The sequence below is a fragment of the Euprymna scolopes genome, chromosome 9 (genome assembly GCF_053919585.1).
Source record: "Euprymna scolopes isolate OS-2025 chromosome 9, ASM5391958v1, whole genome shotgun sequence".
Classification (NCBI taxonomy): Eukaryota; Metazoa; Mollusca; class Cephalopoda; order Sepiida; family Sepiolidae; genus Euprymna; species Euprymna scolopes.
Genome location: NC_136490.1, coordinates 50,459,913 through 50,481,397, shown reverse-complemented (window position 1 = coordinate 50,481,397; position 21,485 = coordinate 50,459,913). Strand labels below are relative to the sequence as shown.

The 21,485-nt window shown below is 31.2% G+C and overlaps 1 protein-coding gene across 1 annotated transcript in view; it reads left to right on the top strand.

The window, feature by feature from the left end:
* Positions 1 to 21,485, top strand: part of LOC145284538 (thrombospondin type-1 domain-containing protein 7A-like) — a 1,985,627-nt gene that overhangs the window by 1,777,208 nt on the left and 186,934 nt on the right. The window contains exon 20 of the mRNA XM_080133436.1: positions 3,051 to 3,178. Within this exon, the coding sequence (XP_079989562.1) occupies positions 3,051 to 3,178 (128 nt within the window). The remainder of the gene's footprint in view (positions 1 to 3,050; positions 3,179 to 21,485) is intronic.

The window sequence follows — 21,485 nt, the reverse complement described above, 5'->3', positions numbered from 1 at the left end:
TACTTTATGTAAAATTTCAAATATTTAGACCAAAAATTGGTTGAATGATTTGGTAGAGACCACAGAGGTCAATTTTTTCAAATTGACCCCAATTTTGACCCATTAACATTTATTGTTTTGGGCTCAAATCAAATTAAAAAGTTTTATCCATGTCCAAGAAACCTACATTTAAAATCTCTATAATTCTCCTCCACCAATTTTGGGTCTAAACACTTGAAATTTTAAAAGTCGAATCGTTGAACTTTGACCCCTTGACAAGCAAATTTCTGGTCGAAAACCAATTAAAAAGATTTCGCTAAATCTGACTACCTCTTATTTCAAATCTTGAGTCTGTAGTCTAAAAATGGATAGAGTAGTTTGGTAGGGAAATGTACACACACACACATACAGAGACAATTTCACTTTTATAGATATACTAGCATGGGTGCCCGGCGTTGCCCGTGTATTTGGAGGTGTATACTGAGCAAAAAAACAAAAGCAAAAAAAAAAAACGGTCAATCTTTTAAAATTTGACCCCTATTATGACCCCTTAACATTTATTGCTTTGGGCTCAAATCAAGTAATTAAGTTAGATCCATGTCCAAGCAACGTATATCTAAAATTTCAAGTGTTTAGATCCAAAATTGTCGGAGGAGTTTGGTAGATTTCTCAAAAGTCAAATCGTTGAACTTTGACCCCTTAACAGCCAAATTTCTGGCCGAAAACCGATCACGTAGATTTTCTCAAATCTCAGTACCCTGTATATCAAATTTCGAGTCTGTAGACTGAAAATTAACAGAGTTATTGCGAAGGAAAATGTACACAGACAGACGTTCACTTTTATAGATATATAGATAGATAAATAATCAATACAATTTATCTCGATAATAATTGATATGAAATCTGCATGAATTAAAAGATTACATTTATGCGTATTTTACAACCGGACAACACTGGGTGGTCTGATAAATGTTGTCTCAAAAGAATTGACAGATTTTAAATTTGCATTCAACCAAAAATACCACACTATGATATTTGCTAATGTGAGGATTCATAATAACTTTAGTAGGGCTACTCTAGATGCTCTGTAATCTTGTTTTGTTGGCTTGCTGCCTATGTTGTTCCATTTTGGAGCAATTCAGGGTTGTTTCTTTTATTGAGGGGGGGGGGCAACCTGTATATATCATTGCTGTCCTTGTCAGGCGTTGTTCTAAAGACTTTACTTTCATTTTTGTTTTATGAAAAGTCTTTTTAAAATATGATTTCCAAAGTTTGATTTGGATATTACGGTATCAATAGAACCAAATTATCATAAAACAAGTAAACATTAAAAATGCCGAACGAATAATTTAAAACCACGGCGTTTCCTCTTTTCCCATGTTAAGAATATCTTTACCATGTTTAGAAAGCTAATATTAGCATAAAGAAAAAGAGAGGTGCTTTCACGTTAATATAGCGTGTTTAAAGTCATTTTCGGTTAATTTCTTTTTTAAGTTTCAATGACAGCATGGAATTCATTAAATTGTCTTCTGACAGCTGATTAGATAATCGCTTCAGCATCTTCCTGCTGTTTATGTAACCTGTCGAAAAATTTCAAGATAATGTTACTGGATACTGGGTCGTAAACGGGAGGAGTGTAATGATTTTACACCCTCTCTTAAAAATAACGGGTAAAAAAAAAATTTTAATGTGAAAACGCTTAATGGATCATAAGATGTTGCAACGTCGAATCATAACTTTTTTTTTTTTTACGTTTCTAAATTTTTGAGATGAGGATTGGTTATTCGTATTAATTGGATTCTTCGAACTACTGTTCTCATCTTGAATGTCATTTTCATAACGTTTCGGCTGATGCAACCTCCGACCTTCTTCAGGTGTATCTGGTCAAACTCGGGAATGTTTCTGTCGAACTCGCGAATTTGGACGGAATTTCGAGTGAAACACTTTATTTACTTAACGGGGGTAGTGTGCTCTTATACCGTCAGCCATGACTGGATAGAGGTCCTAAGTAATTCGTAATTCGCAATCGTATTTTTCGGTCGTTCGCACTAAGAATGGAACATTCAAGAGAATATCTATTTGCAACTGACCTTTTCCATGTAATCTAACCACTGCACCACGGGGCTAGTAAGAATTTTGGGAACCTTAAACTTATATATCATATATATAATAATTCGAAATAAATGACATTTACAACGAGAAATAAAATAATATTTTTTTATTGTACCATTTTTTATTCATTATTTTAACATTCTGTATATTTTTTATATTTTATTTGTTTGTATGAGTAATTCTTTAATTATTTTATCATTTATACTTCGTTTAATATACGTTGCAATTCGAATACCCTTTTTAATATAAACGGACCTAGCATCAGTGCACTATTTCAAGAAAATCCCTCCTCATAATCATATGGAGTTAGGTATAACTAGTGAACATGTACCTTCAATCCCTTCTCCTATATCATTCCCGATAGTACAGGTGCTTCTCCACACATGCAAACATATATTGAACACATACCTCATATTCTACCATAGCAAACGCAGTAACTACCTTACATACCACCTATCTCCACTTTGTCATATCAGCAATCTCCTTCCTTTATCACTGCAGTTCTGCTATCCCCTCCCTTCACAGTTTCAATGTATTACCCTCTTCCTCTCGCGTTCAATTATTTTGGTCCTAGTGTGGTTATCGCTAGACGTCGCATCTCTGATAGGTTTCTCCTCTGCTGATGAGAAGCATTAGACTTCGAAATACCTAGATATAAATAGGGGTGTAGGGTAAAGAAACTAATTGATGTTTACTGAACAAACGATTAAATCTGCATGCATTAGTATATATTTTTATATTGTCGTCCTTTTATTCTTCATCTTCTATATAAGCTATAAAGCAATTTGTTGAGCTTTGTATTATCCCGATAATTCTCCTCTTAAAGGATCTATCTTATTCTTTTAACTCACCCCTTCACCCACATATATTGTTTACTTATTACTGTGTATATTACCTAGTATTTATTATTGACGTTTTTGTTGTTTAGATCTGTTAGTTTTAAAATTGTTTATTTGCAGGCGCAAACCCAAACAAAGCTTTGTAAAACAAACTGCAAGGAATACGTCTGGAGACATGATGGATGGTCCACTTGCGTCTATCGATCTTCTTATACGTGTGGCATGGGCATTCAGACAAGACAAGTCATGTGAGTAGCCATAATTGCTTTACAATCTCATCAATAGTTTCCTAACAGGTATATTGTGGATATAAGGTCCTTGAACCTCAAACATTTTTATCACTTTTAAATAGTAATTGAACCTTTTGACAAGTAGTTGTTTTTAAATATTTATGAAAAGCTTTTGGAATTTCCAAGTATATATGAAATGATCTTATGATAACACAATAAACATTCATTCTCTTCTCACTCCATCTCCATCTGCTATTTGGAAATTCCAAAAAGTTTGGATAAATATTTTTAAATATATAGATTTTCAAGGGATTGAAATGGAATTTCTAAATACGTGTCTAAATCATAAATACTTGGAAAGATGTATTTTTAAATTTCAAGTATTTACAATTTAGACACGTATTTGGAACTTCCAAATATTTATAATATAGACAAGTATTTGTAAATTTCAACTATTTATAATTCTCTTATGATGTCATAATATACCCTCCCCTTATTTCCAATATTTATCGATCGCTTTAAATTATGTTATTCCCCTAAAAACTTCACTTATCATTCATTCACCTTATTCACCTTTCTTACGATCTCTCCAACATTCATGTACAGATGAAGCATGCACAGTAAATAGTAAGCATTCAAGTATCAGCGTTTTAGTATCATACTAGCAGGATTCTTGACCTGGCGTTTCTCGGGAAAGTATATTTAATCAAGAAGTGTCACGCCCAACATAGATAGATAGATAGATAGATAGTATCTATAGTTCCATCTATCTATGTAAAACCCAATGTGTGAGCATGAAGATGCTTGTGTAGTCCTTATAGAAAGAAAGATGAGAGAATCTACATCGATCATCATCTAATCCCGAGCGACGTTAGACCTTCCAGCTAGTATTTATATACTTACGAAGTATTCCAGACAACATAAGTAAAAAAAAAAAAAATATGGCAACATTTTACGTTAAAGATATATGCGAAACTAATCTCTGACCGTAAATTCTTAAAAGTTTGTTTTTTTTTCCGCCGGAAGTGAATCTATGATATTTTTTGTTGGTAATAAATAAAAAATACAAATCGGTGTTTATCCTATATAAAGAAATTTGAGTCGAGCCAAGATTACAGTGTAATATCTGTTTTGATGCCACACTTCACATTTTCTGTCTTTGGAGAGGAAGAAAAATAAGAATTGTCTCAGTCATGAAGGATTTCTCCTCCACTCACCAGAGTGCCCCTTTTTGAGGAGAATGATTTTTCCCACATTAAAAACCGACTTTGGGTCTTACTTTACCCTCGTGTGGGGGAAAGTAAATAGGAACGTTAATTCTGTTTAAGTGGCGACAGTGTTATTTCCTAGTTTAGTAATCAAAAACTATTGTGCTTGTTCTATTAATGAAGCAGAATAGTCGCTAATTATTTTTTTAAGAATACCATTAGGAAGCGAAACAGTGTATATATTTTTTATTCGCTAACAAAGAATTCCAGAATAAATAAAGTATTAGGTTGGAGCAAAAAAATAATGTTTTTTTACTTGAAGTTGAACGTAAAAAACGACGCTATTTTTGCACCTACCTAATAACATATTGGTAAATTTCTGTGCGAAACTAATTCTGTATTATAAATTCTGAAGTAATTTTGTGAATGTGTTTGTTTCCGCCCGGTTTGACTGAAATCTAAAATAACTGTGTATAGAAAATAAATAATTAAAAGTAAAACAACAAAAACATTATGTAGTATTTTTATAGGAATCCTTTGAGATGAGGATCCACAATTTGTGTATTTATTCTTTTTCAGACCGTTATCATCATCTTCACAGTTGTTGTTGTTAATCACCTGCAGAAGGCCAGAGGATGAGTTGATCAAAACGTGGCGAAACAACAACTATGAAGATGAGAATAACATTCCGCAAAAAAAAAAAAAAAAAAAGAAAATGAATATATAAACAAAATGAGTACAGATTCATTTAGGGCAGAAAAAAAGTTTTTTGTTAATTGTGTTGAATAGTTGCTGATTTGTTTCTTTTAATGATCTGGGCATAACATTAATTCCAGTTAAAGCATATGCCGATGGTTCTATGTTGTAGTTTAGTCGTTTGTTTTAGTAGTTTAGAAATTCAAAATCCTCTTTCAAAACAAAATGCGTTATTTTCTCAAACGTCATCAAAAAGCTTTCCTTCCGTTGTAAAAAAAAAGCAAGCTAAATAATCTTAATTTATCTGGAATTCTCTGGTAATGCTAGTATTTTGTGGTTACAAATCTTAAAAATGCAAAACAACCATAAAAATATCTACATTTTCATAATGAAATGAGTATGTTAGAATTTAGATAGGAATTTTATGAACTATTAAGAATAGTAATTTTATAATTCTAATAGCAAGATTGTATTGAAATTATTTTTTGGAGCTGAAGATAACTCACTGATAAATTCGTTAGAAACGAGTTATGACACAATAGTGCAGTTTCTGTTTTTGAAGTGTGAAGCCTAAAACTGATCTTGAGAACTCTATGCTGTAATCGATATCTGGCCTTCGAGTTGTTTTAGCCCAGCCCACAAACTTAAACAGCTGTACCGCGATTCTCCTATTCTTCGAGTAGATCCAGGCTAACCTGTTAATGGCCAGAAGCCATCTTACCGCATAAGATATGAAGTGAAAGAAATTAATACTAAAGTAGCACAACTCTGTTTAAGCATTTCCAAGGATCAACTTATGGTAGGTTTATCTGGCCTTGAAGGTCTTTTTCGGTGACAAATATTGTACATTTTTCTTCATTGTTGTGCTTTATATGCGTTGGTTGTAAATCAATTATTCATCAGAGGGCAGGTAGCACTGACTCTGCAATTGTATAAATTTATAATGTTTCTCGTGTTATCGATTCTGTTGTAGTTGCTGACATTGCTGAGGATTTTATTATTGCTGGTATTGGTTGTGTTCCTCGTGCTATTGTTGATACTGCTGTTGGATTTGTTATAGAAGTTTTGTATTCACGTTGTGTTTTCATTTCATAGATTCGCGTATTATACATGCAACTTTAATCAATCTTAATATTGCTCCTATTTATAATTTTGGAAAAATAAATTTAAAGTGATTATTGAAAAAAAATATTTGCCTGTTGGTGTAATCATTTCATTATTGTACAGTGGATTAAACCAAATTATTATTTCTTTACTTGTTTGTTTGTATTTTTAGTGTCTGTTAAATTATCCTTTTTGTTGGATTAATGTCATACTCAAAGATACCTAAAAATGTGTCGGTATTTTTTCAGTTCCAAGAAATTCTATATCTTATGGATGACGTAGGTAGTTAGCTCGGATTTGTAAATGTTTGTTATTTTTTCGGTTTTGTGAAAGTTTATATCCAGGAAGTTTATCTACTTTAGATTGATTTCTATTTCTATGCCAAAGCCTAATTTTAAAGGTTTGTGTTATTTGTTTTCTTGTTTGCAGGTCTGGCGGTTATCTTTGTAGACTCCAACATTGTATTTGTTAACTATTAAGATTTAAGATTGCAGCCAATTTCGTGCACACCTTTGCTCCATCAAAATTGCTAACAGATGTTATTTTGGGTACATCAATGATTTATTCACTTAGAGAAGAAAAAACCGTTAAATTCGCCTTCCACATCTCCGTGTTTACAAAACTATTTGGCGGAAGTGACGTAAGACAGGTTTTAGCTACGGATGACAAACACTGTACAGAATGTATCTTTTTTTTTAAGCAAATCTATTTTATATTATTATAAAGATCATAATTTTCTTATAAGTGTTATTCAGTCTTTATTTGAACTTTTGTATTTTTTTAAAAAAGGTACATTTCATACAAATATAGTTTGGTAATTCCTAGCTAAAAATGTGTCTGACGTTACTTCCGCCAAATGGCTTTGTAAACACTGAGATGCGTAAGGTGAATTTAACCAACAAAACACTTTAGAAATATGTTTTTTCCTAGATATATCGATGATTTCTTTATTTGATTCTAAAGTGCTTGTTTCTCTAAGTTTTTTTATTTACGTGGCTCGTGATAACATTACAGGAACAAGACTGGATTTCAGTTCACAACGAAAGTCCCAGAAAAAAGATAGAAAAATTTAGACGACTTTTTAGCACCTCTAAATTATATTAATATCAATCTCTAAAAAGTGATGAACTGATAGTTGACCTTACTATTAAAAATACGAAGAAATAGTTAGAAACAAAGCAATTTTCGATTTTTACTTTAGCTGTATCTAAGATTCATTATAGACAATATGTTTTAACTTAACTTTTTCTAATGGTCACGTGTCGTCTGTGTTGACACTTTTAATAATGTCACCATTTGTTTGACTATCATTTACAACATCAAAAAATATCCTCCAAATGTTTCACCTGCTTTAATGAATGATGTCATCCTTTTGTAGCATAAAATTGTTTGTGACGTCATCAAGTGTGCACGGAAAAATAAAAAAAATAAAACATGATTTACGGATTATAGTTGGATATAAATATATCATTATTATTATTATATTTTCTTTTCTAATTTACACGCCTCCCTACGAGGGCAAAGTAAAAACAAAAGGTCGGTTTTTGATGTTTGAAAAGTCCAGCACCACAAAATGGGTCATTCTGCATTTGAAAAAAAAATGAATAAAAATTGCCTATATAGGATATAATAGACAAAGTGTAGCATTAGAAGAGAAATTTTGTTTCTATGCATTCTACAGAATATTTAAACTATCAACAGAATATCAATGTGTTGCATTTCAACCATGCGTCATCCATGATGAATGCCAAGTTGTCGCACTCGTTGTAGAAACATTAAAGTTCAAAGGTATAAATACCATCTGGGTTTCTGGTCGTTTCTCCTATACATGTTTCTGCAGTGATCTGCCATCACGGAACGTTTTCTTCCTTATATCAAAGCACTTTATTTATATTTACAAAAAAAGACAAAAACGGTTGGAAGTCACAGGCGGTTTATTTGCCTTGATCTTCGTTCCAGATCACAGACCAAGTTAAGTGTGATAGGGAAGGAGAGACAGGAAGAAAATGATCACCGTTTAATCATATCTTGTTAGCACATTTCAATTTAACATGTTCACATGTGGCCTACTTCCAAATAAAAAAAAATCTGGAAATATTGTTACGCGAATGACTCGGTCTAAGCCGGGTTGACCCAAAATTGAGTTATATATTATTATTATATTATAAACCCTTTTTAAGAATTCAAAACACAACAACCATTGGTGTAAGCAACAGTCTGTTTTTTTTTTAATTTCTCCTGTTGTTTTTGCTTATGATAGATAGAGAGAGAGAGAGAGAGTGGGGGGGGGGCGACAGAGAATTATCGTGGCGTCCACTCGGTTGACAATCAAATCTTCCAACTGCAATCTTTTTCCTTCTGTCACTTTTCTGTCAATCTTTTCAAAACATCCACATAAACAGATTCCTTTCTGTTACATTTTTCATATAAACAAACCTTGTTATTGTAATTTGTGAGAAATATTGAAACAATTCCCGTTTAGCTTGTCAATTTCTGACATTTCATCCGCAGACGCGTGCCACATTTTAATTCATGAACATACATATATGTATATACACCTATACATATATATATATACTAGCATGTCAACCCGGCTTAGACCGGGTCATTCGTGTAACATTACCTAAAGAGAGAAATGAAAGAGATAATGTGACCTCACATCAATTTCTCTCAATTCCCACTTCAACGTTTATCTCAGCTATTTGATAATAACATGAAATTAAAGTTCAGCTGGCTGAGTGTAATAAGCCAATATTTTACAACTGTACGGATATAATTCTATTAAATATTTCATCTAATCTAATAACTACTCCCCCCCCCCCCCGAGAAATCTGCCAATGTATAAAGGTCGCGCTCATAGAGGCACGCAAGAAAAATTCATTTTATGCATTAAAAATCATTTTTTGTTGTTTTTTTATAATTAATAAATATTATAAAATGCGGAATTATTTCGAGTTAAAATTTGAGTTTCCTTTTTAGTAAAATGCGGTATCTGGCCAAATTCGATAGCCATTTTGTTTTATTCAAACGTCTTCACAAAATGATGACATTTCAAGTGTGCTTTTCTCAATTTTAGATGCATAATAACAACTTAATAAGTCCTCATCTAAAAAATTCAGAACCGTTATACGCTGCTTATGTGTATTATTTGGACTCTTCAGACTACTGTTCTAATTTTCAGTGTTCAACATTACGGTCAATGTAACCCGCGACCTTCTTCAGGTATATGTTTTTAAACTTGAGAATCTTTCTGTACAAATGTGCATAAGGATCCATGGTGCAGTGTATAGAGTACGTGGTGAAATTAAATTCTAAAAAGTACAGTCCGAAAGATGAAATATTCAATCCTTAGTGCAGGCAACCTAAAAATACAATTGCGAATTATTTATGATTACTAATAAGTCATGGCTTACGGAACAAAAGCATGCTACACCATGGATTAAATAAAAGATTTCCTTCTGAAATGCTATGAAGATTCCTGAGTTTAACAAGCTATACTTGAAGAAGGTCGGAGGTTAGATCGACCGAAAGATTTAGAAAACAGCACTGATGATAAGAACAGTGGTCCAAATAATATCTATAAAACTTTTTCATTTAAATTTAGTATTATTAGAGAACCATTTTTCTATTAGAGAAAAAGATTTCGAAAAGGATGATAGATAAGAACTCTGTCGTAGACAAAAGAAACTTATCCAACTGCGAATATTAAATATATTTAAACTAGCGGCGGAGGCGGCTTTCCCGGTGGTAAAATACGCTAAAATATGATATTTTAATGTGTTCAAGTTTCGCATATATTTTATAGAGTCCTGATTTCAAAAGTAAAAAAAATAAATATTTAGGTGCGATCAGCTTGAATCGAAACCGAACGCAAAACTGTGGCATTCAAAGCTGGTGACGTTACCACTTACCAACGTGACACACATATGAACTGATTAAAAATAAACAAAGATGTATATACAAAAAATACACCGATCTTTTTCAATTTTCACCCCATTTTGACCCTTAAAACTATTTTAACCGGCTAAAGACTCATAAAGGAACGGTCTATTGAATATCCTATTATGTGAGGCCCCTGGCGCCGCTCTGCGACTTTTAGTTTCGGAAGAGGCAAAGCTTGAAAATAGGGAGACAGAGAGACATACAGACATATCGCCCTTTCTATATTAGATTAAGAGTATTAATTCAGTCAGAAACTTTTTGAATTGTGATGAAATGTTAGTATTAATCCAATGAGGGTCATCCTGTGGAGACGAAAAGCTATATCTCTAAATGTGAAAGAAATTCAGTGTACTTTATACAACGATTCTAGTACCCGATTGATACGTTTTCATCACCCCTGGCTATAAATATAATCGTCCACGTCCTTGCGATCATACTCAGTCGAATTATTTAAACAATATTGTAACATTTACTTTTGATAGAAAACGTATTTGTTTTGAGGATAAAACATGTTTTTATTGTTGTAATGTTTTAATTGACAGGACTTTATATCCTACATATACAAACATTACTTTACTTATATATTGGTTTGCTTGTTGGTTTGATATTTTGGTTTTCGTTTTTATTATTATTAATGGCTAATTAAATGTTTTAATTTATGTATTTTTCTTCTGTTAATCTTACATACAAATATTTTTTGAAAAATGACATTTACACTAAGTAACTTGACAACTGAGCAACACAGTTTGATGCAGTGCAGCACATATTTGAACTTTATTTTAATACTTACATCATGAAAAAAACTTTAAAATATTGCACAAAAGTCCTTTGTAAAACAAAAGGTCGAAAATTGGTTCACCTACTTCAAAGCAGCCTGATACAGTCTTTAAAACAAAGAAAATAAGAGGATTTTGTTACTGATTTGAAAAGAATGTCGATATATTTTTTCTACCAAATTTGAGAAACTCACTACAGGAAATAATTTAATAGTCTACATTTATTTAATAAAAGTAAGATATTATACGATAATATATTTACCTATAATTACATATACAAAATGCAGTTGATATAACGTCGATCTTATTTCTATGCGTTTTGTGATGAATAAATTTCCTTTATTATATATATATATATATATATATATATATGTTGAGAGAAGTGTTATTAAAAATGATGAAATTTTTCTGTTTTACTATTTTCTTTTTTATCTTCTCCAATCTCCGAATAAATTATTTTTTCGTTTTTCTGAAAATTGTTTAGGTTTGAGAAAAACGCAAAAAAAATATTCAGAGATTCGAGAAGATAAAAAAAGAAAATAGTGAAATAAAAATTCCGTGCTTTTTAATAATACTTGTCTCAATGAGAATATGCTGCCTAACTATACCCTATATATCTCCAGCATATTTCAAAATGATCTGACTCATTTGTAGGTAAATAAAATAACAAATAAAGAAAATTTTTGAATGCACATAGAATGCCATTTTATTTCCATTAAGTAAAAAATCATTTATGTCTGTATTTATGTATTTTGGAGGGAAATGTTTGATTTCTTTGTGTGGTAATATTGGTTGGACCACAAGATCGCAAGATCTAACCCCCTGCGATTTTTTCTGTGGGGATATTTGAAATCAAAAGTATTCAGCCACCGCCTTCGATTTCAGAGCGAATAGCTTGTTTTAATCCCTTAAGAAATCGGAGTTATTCCACCCGAAATGATCGATTGAGTTGTTGAAAACTTTCCTGAACGTCTACAATCGTGTGTTAGAAATAATGGGAAACATTTGGCCGATTTAATATTTAAGACTGTGTGAAATAAAATGGCATTCTATGTACAATTGAAAAAAAATTTTTTAATTATATTATTTGGTAAAAAAAATAAACAATTAAATAAAGTGTCAAATCATTTGGGGTCACCCTATATATATATATATATATATATATATATATTAGTTGTTAAAAAAATATTATAAGAGATTTGTTCAATTTTGAAAACAATGGACAATCTGACTTTAGGAGCATCAATCTTGTGTGTGTATTGTCCCTTTGTTTTCAAACATTACTGTACACGTAATATCTATGAAACGTTCGTAATCATGATATATGATTGTAATAATAAACTAAAATAGGTTTTGGAAGTTGTCTTTGGTTAGAATCGATTTCTTTGTCTGAAACAACTGATAAAATAATTATAGCTTTTTTTTTTCATATGGCGAGAATAGAGTTGATTACAGTAAAGCGTTATGCATAAATTCCTATACTCTCAAATAATGTAGACATAACTATTAATTTATAAAAAAGAATTTTAACTCAATCTGGAGAGATGGAGAAGGAATAAATCAAAATATGTTCATCAACGGTTTCTCTCTATGTCAATAATTCCTTGGCATGATTTGAAGGAATAAAATTCAAGTATAATATTTGAAAATATATTTGTAGCTTTTCAAATACTGTACTAGCATTGCATTTCTTCAAATCATACCCAGGATGTCTTGAAATACAAACAAAACGTTGATGATCATATAATTTAGGTTCGTTTTTTATCATCTCCCTATCACGTTGGAATATTATTTCAATAATCTGATTCATCTCTCTCTCTCTCTCATATATATATATATATATATATATATATATATATATATATATATATATATATATATATATGAGAGAGGGAGAGAGAAAATACACAATATATCATCACATGAAAAGCTGTACAGACAAAATAGAAAAACAGATTAAACACAAGAAGAAACGAAATTTACCGAGTTTTATTCAATGAAAGAAACCGATAAAGTGTTTTTATCATTATTTTCTGTATATAATTTGTTTTTCCTTTTGTTTATATATATATATAACGACTTCATTTACTCACACAAAGTTTACGCATAAATCTATACTTTCGTATATTAAATTTAAGTATTTACTTCAAAAGTGCTCAATACGTAGGTAGAGCTAGTTAGTAATTTATAAAATATATATGGCGATTAAGCTACACTGAATATTCTGCGTTTCATCCACTGTAGGATTCGTCAGGCTTATGCGCATAAGCCTCACGAATCCTACAGTGGATGAAACGCAGAATATTCAGTGTAGCTTAATCGCCATATATATTTTATAAATTACTATATATATATATATATATATATATATATATATATATATATATATATATATATAGTAGTTGGCCTGATGAATTCATGCCTGGAATGAAACAACATTTCTGTGTACTTTACTTGCCATAAATATATTTTTATATAACCACTGAGCTCTACTCGTGTATTAAATATTGAACTATCATGTTTATCATAGAATCAGATCGACACTTTGTTGTAGACAATATTTCTGCTTCGGGTCACAGGTCGTGTGTGTTTACTGATCGTGTACAGGGGGGGGAGAGGGATGCAAAATCAAATTGTACCTTTTATGCCAGTAAGTGTCAGATAATTGATATGTAGATGTTGTTTAATTCAAAGCAAAAGTTTCTCATAGATTATGCACTTGCGATTTGGCAGCTGGTAGAAGGTCAGAGAATGAACTTGCTCATCTGAACATAATGGAACATTCCAGCCATCTTATAAAGCAGACCATTAGTGTTATTTTCAGTTTATTGTGTTAGTGTTCAACTGTATGAGTAGTTGTGCTCGTAAGTATTACATTCAATATTTATATACGCGTGTTTATATATATATATATATATATATATATATGTAAGAGCAAATATGTTAAAAAACACTTTAACTCAGTTAATAAAACTTTTTCAAAAACATTTAATCTGAAAAGGAAACACTTAATATAAGTGGATAGTCCTATATATATATATATATATATATATATATGACCCCAACGAAAGGTAGATGTTTCTCGCATGCCTTTCCAGATAAGGATGGAAGGGGAAATCCCTATCTTCAAAAAATGCTCCATTGCCAAAAGTGTGCTTATTCATAAAGTCTGAAGAAATGCTGGTTTGGAAAATTTTCAAACGACATAATGCTTGAAATTGTCGAACTGGACAGGGAAACAATTCTAACGTAAATTGAAATACACTTTTTGTTGCCACCAATACCTTGTTCTGAAGTCTTTTTTGCTTATATATATATATATATATATATATATATATACACTACACTCGTATTGTAAATTTGGAAACAAACATAAAAGGAAGAATCTAAGAAGAGAATCGGGCGCTATCATGTTTTGAAATACACAGGACAAGAATATGTCAGTCCCTATGCGATTTTAACTCTACATCTACACGATGTCTGAGATATTCAGTCTATAACAGATATTGAACACTCGCCCATATATATAGAGTAACTAATGCAACAATATTTATGAAAATTATTAAAGAAACGGAATAAACATTAAATAAAAAGGCCAAAGGATATATGAATCTCATCTCTCTCTCTCTCTCTCTCTCTCTCTCTCTCTCTCTCTTCATATATATATATATATATATATATATGAAGTATTTTATATATTTCCTTGTATAAAACTTACTCCAAAACGAATTAACCGATCATTACAAATTTTGTAATACGGCTCCGTAAGGTTTTGTAATGTGAGTTTGATTTAGTTTTATGAAAGAAAGGACAAACGTGAGATGGAAAAGATTTATGAACATTCAGATGTTCCGAATTATTCTTAAGTTTAATGCCTATTGTAAAAATTTAAGAAATATTCCCACGATTTAAAATACTTACAGTTATTGTGAATGTTTTGAAAAGCCGCCATATAGCCACGGCGTTCATTTTAGATATAAAATTCAAGTAAGGTTTTCCTCAAATTGCCCGTTAATATAATGAATCAAATTTAAAGTTAATTAACTAAGATTTCCTGAATTTCCTTTTCCTTTTTAGACTCCTTAAGATTAAGCTTTACATATGGACAGTTTCTAGAATTGAACTCATGTAATACATGTTTATCCGAATTGAAATATTAATTTTAGATATAAAATTTAGTAGTGTGAAATATTTTAGTTGTAAGCAAACAAAAAGAAGTATCAGTGCTTTACATTTCTTGAACTAAGATGAATACAAAACATATAATATATTCTTTAGAATTTAGAGGAGCCCAAGAAAATATCGAAAATAAGAACATAAAAAGAGTTAAAAGAATGACAATGACAAATGGATAGGAATTTATACAAGGTTTACGTCGTCGTCTTCTGGTATTTAATGTTTCTTTCCTTGTATGCGTATACTTTGATCAAATTTGGCATCTCATAATTACTTTACAAAAAGATTTTTTTTCTAAAATAACTACACCATAACATCACCTTAAATATTAAAAGTACGTACTTTTGCTTTATAGTGATTCAATATCTTTAAAATCAAAAGCATCATCAGATAATATTTTAAATGGCTTCAATATTAAGCATTTTGAACAAATAATGTTTTCGTTTGTATATTGCTATAGAAGTCACAGCGTATTGTTAGAGCAATTTGTTTTCATGGCAAAACAAAATAAATAAAATCAGATCCTAAACAAAACACTTTCTAAAATAAAAAATTCAAAAATTATAATATGTTCCATATGCAGATAAATGGTTTATAACTTCAAGCAAATATTCATTTTAAGTTTAGACTAGGATAAGGAAATAGTGTTACTAATTTTGTTTTGATGCAATATATATATATATATATATATATATATATATATATATATATATATAGTGTATTTATAATTTAAAATCAGGTTCCATGAAGAAAGATAATATTGTCATCATCATATGGTTTTAACATCTGTCTTACCTGCTGCCCGGAATTTCGAAATTAACATCTAAATTTAGGGTTTCCTTGGAAATCATTTCCTTAAGGCAAACTTTTTATAAGCCGGATTCCTTCTCCTGATGACAATCCAGTGATGTTGTGTGTGTGTTTTTTTACTGAGACAGCATACCTAGGTTATATTCTAAATAATGTGTTTTTTTTTACTGTTTGTCTCAGTAAAAAAAAAAAAACATTATTTGGAATATAACCTAGGTATGCTGGTCTTTTTTTACTGAGACAGTAAAAAAAAAACATTATTTAGAATATAACCTAGGTATGCTGTCTCAGTAAAAGAAAAACATTATTTGGAAAATAACCTAGGTATGGTGTCTCAGCATACCTAGGTTATATTCTAAATAATGTTGTTTTTTTACTGAGACACCATACCTAGATTATATTCCAAATAATGTCTTTTAAATCTTTTTCTCATAATTGCCTGTTTTACATATTAGCATGTATTAGACGGAGTTTAGAAATCATGGTACTTGTGCAGTTTAGAGACAATGCTGAAAAAATGACGTTATAATTTAGAAAGGCATTCTCAGTATTGAAAGGAGTTTTGTTTTTGTAAAACTATTCTGTACTTTAAGTTAAATTAAATTTCTACGGTATCTTTTTTATTAAACTGTTAACTGAAATGTCCTAGCTAAAAGATATAGCAGGATCAGTAAATGGTACAAGTCCAAACTTCCTAATGCTAACCAAATGTGGTGACAGGAACTGGTGTTCTTTTTATTGGGATAGAGTTTCTAAGCTAAAGAGTGCTTCGCTTTTCGTTAACATTATTTGCCTAAAAACTATCATATTTCGCCAGATTTTAATAAAATTAAGTCTTTTTTTTATGTTGTACAGTATGAGATTTTCATCTCTAAGTTATAAATAATAATTTTAAAGACTAACAGTTGTTGGGATTGAAGATACAGAATGATTTAGGTTCATAGAGAAAGGTCAAGGAAAATATTAATGCAAGTGATGAGGATGAACTTGAGAGAAAGACGGATAAATAAAGACCTGATCAAAGATAGGTTAGCTTGGAAGAAAATTTCTAAAAACCATCCGACACTTGCCAGCATAAAAAAATGTTAATGATGATGACGATTCTGACCTTTTGTAACAGTCGCACTTGCAGTCAAATATTTTTTTAAAATCTAGACTTAAAGGCAAGCTTAAATAAATACAGAGTAATTCCTCATAATCTAATAATTAGCTTTGTAGCCTTATTAGAGTCGAAATTAATTTTTGATACGATATAATTGATACTCTATCACAAATAAATAAAGAAAGAAAGGAAATGAATTCAAATTTTAAAAATTGCATAATATTGCATAAAGTACATTAGTAACTATTTTCTTGTTTTGTTTTTCCTTGAGGTTTTGAGTTGAATTCTAAAAATAACATAGTTACAAAAGCATATTTAACATATAATATCATAATTACTGTTTACAAAAAGAGTTAATATCATAGAATTATAATACAAATCCATCTGGCAGTGACTTTGTTGCTGTCGGACTATTGTTTTGTTTAGTTCTAGGTGGCCCATCCTTCCAGGCTTTACTTTCTTTCCGAGAAAAAGAGTAGTTTATTGTGTGACCCAGGATGCAGTTTTCTAGATAGTTTGGTCGTTTTCAGGAGCAAAGAAGAGTTTACTTTCTACTGAAATTCTACACCTCGTACGGACAACGATATCGTTACTCATACATTTATTTATTCATTTTTTTGACCAAATCTTTCTGATGTTGTATTGATCAATCAATAGACAAGAAACAAGAAGTTAAAAAGATGTTGAAAAAACTATTAAACTGTAAAAACGAAATTGCTACAAACTGTAGACAGAGTAACCAAGTTTATTTACAATACGTTACAATCATAACATTTTGTAACAAACGTATCAAGAGTAAACCAATTTGTGAATAGGATGTAAAGGCATTATCAAAATCAATTCATAGAGGAAGGGAGTCGGGTGTAGCCAATGAAGAATAATAATTTCAAGTGGTGCAGCTGAACGCAAATAACTATTTTTGCAGGAAAAGGACGGTAGATTGTTAATTTTCTCTTTTGGCTTAAGGGATTCCTTGAAAGTATTACAAGTAAGCTATACAGAAATGCTTGTTTCATAAGTATTTCTTTACTAGCATAACCTCAAACTATTTTTATTTTTTAGAATTACTTCAACATTTCTCTACTGATGTCCGCTTTGAGATGAAGTTATTTTTGTTTTTTAAGAAATTTTGCTATCTACGTCTTAAATGGATGATCTTTGAGTCTAACAAACTTCCTAGCAGTAATATGTAATTACTGAAATAAATTGTGGATAACATGGTACTGTAATAACAAATGAAAATTGGATATCAGAATAAAAAATAGATTTGTGGGCTTAAATAGGACCAACCTTTAAAATCTGCCAAACTAAATTTTACATGGTAGTTTATATATATATATATATATATATATATATATATATATATATATAGTTATCCACAAGAGACTGTTTCGATATATCACAGCTCATCAGTTTGACAAAGCTAGCACATACCTCAAGCTAGGATAGAAACTCGACCATCTAGAGTATGGTCAGCATTTGAAACTGCTACACTATTTTGCCTGCTGCTATGTTGGTAGGTGAAATTACAATGGTCAGCATTGTTATATATAATATATATATATATATATATATATATATATATATATATATATATATATATATATATATATATGTATGTCACATCGCATGTAAAATTAATTCCCCGAAGATAAAAGTATTTCAGCTACTTTAATTTCTCCTTAGAAAAATTTAAATTAGGATATGATGATCACTCGCGTTATGTCTAGAATCTTTATAAAAATTTTGATAATAATCCATTACATAATTTGGATTCTTAAAATGTCTGAAAGTCAATAAGGCATGAGCTAAAAACTGTTAAGCAAAAAAATGAAATTCACTAAAACTTAATTGGTGGCTAATGACGATGAATCAAATTTAATACAAAACTAAAACATTTGAATGTTCAATGGCATATTATGTTATATTCGTCTAATTTCAAAAATCTGAATTTAAGTCAGTTTCTTTGTAAAATGTTAATATAATAAAATCTCCAAAGTTTTTCACAAAATTTCCCTCACTTAGTATGAAACTAAATCAAACTGAATAAAGCTCACATTTCAACCTCTTACTCCGCGTAAATGTGTTTCCTAAATTAATTAATCATTATGAATTTCGAGTGAATTATATACATTAATATACAAACATATACACATATCTAAATTTATATAAATTGATATATAGTGCACATGAAAACTAAAGCAGTATTGTTTAAGCCATGTTAAGTTTTTCTACACAAGTCCTGGGAGTGGACTGGTTTGCAGTAGATAGTTCTTGAGTTGGAATCCACAGAGCAAAAGCTTCTTCTCGTGTCGAGACGGAAAAAACATATGCAAAATTGCTATAGAAAGGTTTAATATTTATGGAGAAATTCTGGTTTCTGATTGGTTGGTAGCAGAACGTGAATTAATTCGATTCGTCAGTTCCTAGCAGCAATGTTTATAAATAGAATCTCCCGACTGTGATGAATCATACCCCATCATAGGACAAATATTGTAATTAAGATTCCGTTGAATGGTACCTGGTTTTTACGCAACCAAAACATACATAGAAGGAACAATCAGTAAATGATCATCAGATCATGAAGATTAAAGTAACAATAGATGCATAATTCTGATCTGTCTTCACATTAATGTTTTGAGCTAACATAGATCGTCTATGCGAAACCTGGGTGTGATTAAGTATGTAAATAAAACATCTACACGTGTGTTTTAAATGATTGAAATCATTCTCAAATCAAATCCAGAATAAGGAGTATATTCAATAGTAGTAAACTTGTTTACAGCTGTGTCTAAACGCTATTTAATCTGTTGCTTTGTATGACTAATAATAACCTGTTCCAACATCGACTCGTAAAAGGATGGGTTTGATAAGAGTTTCTGTGTGAACTATGTTTTATGTTGGTGTGTATGACGAACAATAAACATTTTCTTAGAAACAGCTGCAAACAACTTTTATACATTTGAGGAAACTCTTCATTTGGAATATGTATTTTTAACTATTCACATTTTTACAATTCATATGTAAATACCCAGCTATTTATTGACCTGTTGTTTCATGAAAGTTTATGAGTTCACTATACTGACCGATCATTAACAACTTATATATATATATTAGAGAATACAAATATCTATACATATATATATATATATATATATATATATATATATATATACTAGCAGTTCAGCTCGGCGATGCCCGGGTGTTTGGAGGTGTATGTTGAGCAAAAAAAAAAAAAAGCGCTCAATTTTTTTTTTTTTTTTACATGGAGTTCACCACTTATCAAAGCCCAAAAGCCACTCGGGGATAAGGGTTATTGTGTGTACAGTAATCAATAGGATAGTGTAGTAATAGTATTGGAGAATTGATAAAGTGTCATTACTTAAGGGAGCAGTTCATCAGGAATTTGTTTGTGTTTGACTTAAAGACATTCAGGTTGAAGTCGGGAGGGAAACAGACAAGTGGAACAGAGTTCCACAGGCGTGCAGTTCTAAGAAAGAAGCTTTGCGTAAACGAAAACGTAGATTACATGAACAAAGATAAGGAGTCGGGAAAATTATTGAGAGTGGTTTCAGCTAGTCGGGTGTTTTTAGAAAAAGATTGGCGAGGGGGGGACCAGAGAATGGAGTTCAGACGAGCATTTGCCATGGAAATAATGATAGAACAATGATAGGCTCGCTACGTCTCTTCTGTGGGAAAGAGGTTGCAGGGAAAAGAAAAGGGCATCCCCCACTAAGCCATGAAGTCTATTTTGTACTCTGGGCAGGAGCTGCTAAAAACAGCCTATCTTGCCTTAACAGATGTGGCAGCAGTACTCCATCCTTGGACGTACTTAGCTTTTATATAGATAGAGAATTGCATCATTAGTGAGATATCTTCTGGAGCGGTAGAAGGATCCCACCATTTTCCTAGCGACCTTGGCCACAGACTTGATGTATGTGTTCCATTTAAGATCAGGAGTAAAGGTCAAACCCAGAAGCTTATCAAAACGTGGGGCCTCTCCTAGACGACAGCCATCCATTTCAATTGATGCCAGATGGGGATCAGCGCGTTGATGATGTAGAGATAGGAGCTTGGTCTTAGGTGGCTGGTTACCTTTAATGCATCTATTCCCCCACTGTACCATTCGCTCAGATTCTCTCTCCTCTGATTTTGAGAGAACATCATCATTTACAGCCTTTGATGTGTTGCCATAGATAGTTGTGTCATCAGCATAGATGTCAACGAAAGATTTTAGTATGTGTTTTGGGAGATCATTGATGTAGATCAGGATTGGTTGGTTGTTTTTGTTTTATGGCATATCAACCCTTTTCGGGTTATTTAATGCTGAATCCAAAGACTTTGAAGAAAACCTTTTTAATAGAATATATTTGTTGTTTTCAAGTCAGTTCCAACTATGGATAAAATAGAAACCCTGACCCAGAGTGGTAGCACCTGTTAGAGTGGACACGGGAGCAATGGTAATTAAAGGGTGGCTCCACAATCCCTAAAGCCCACAAACTATATCCAAT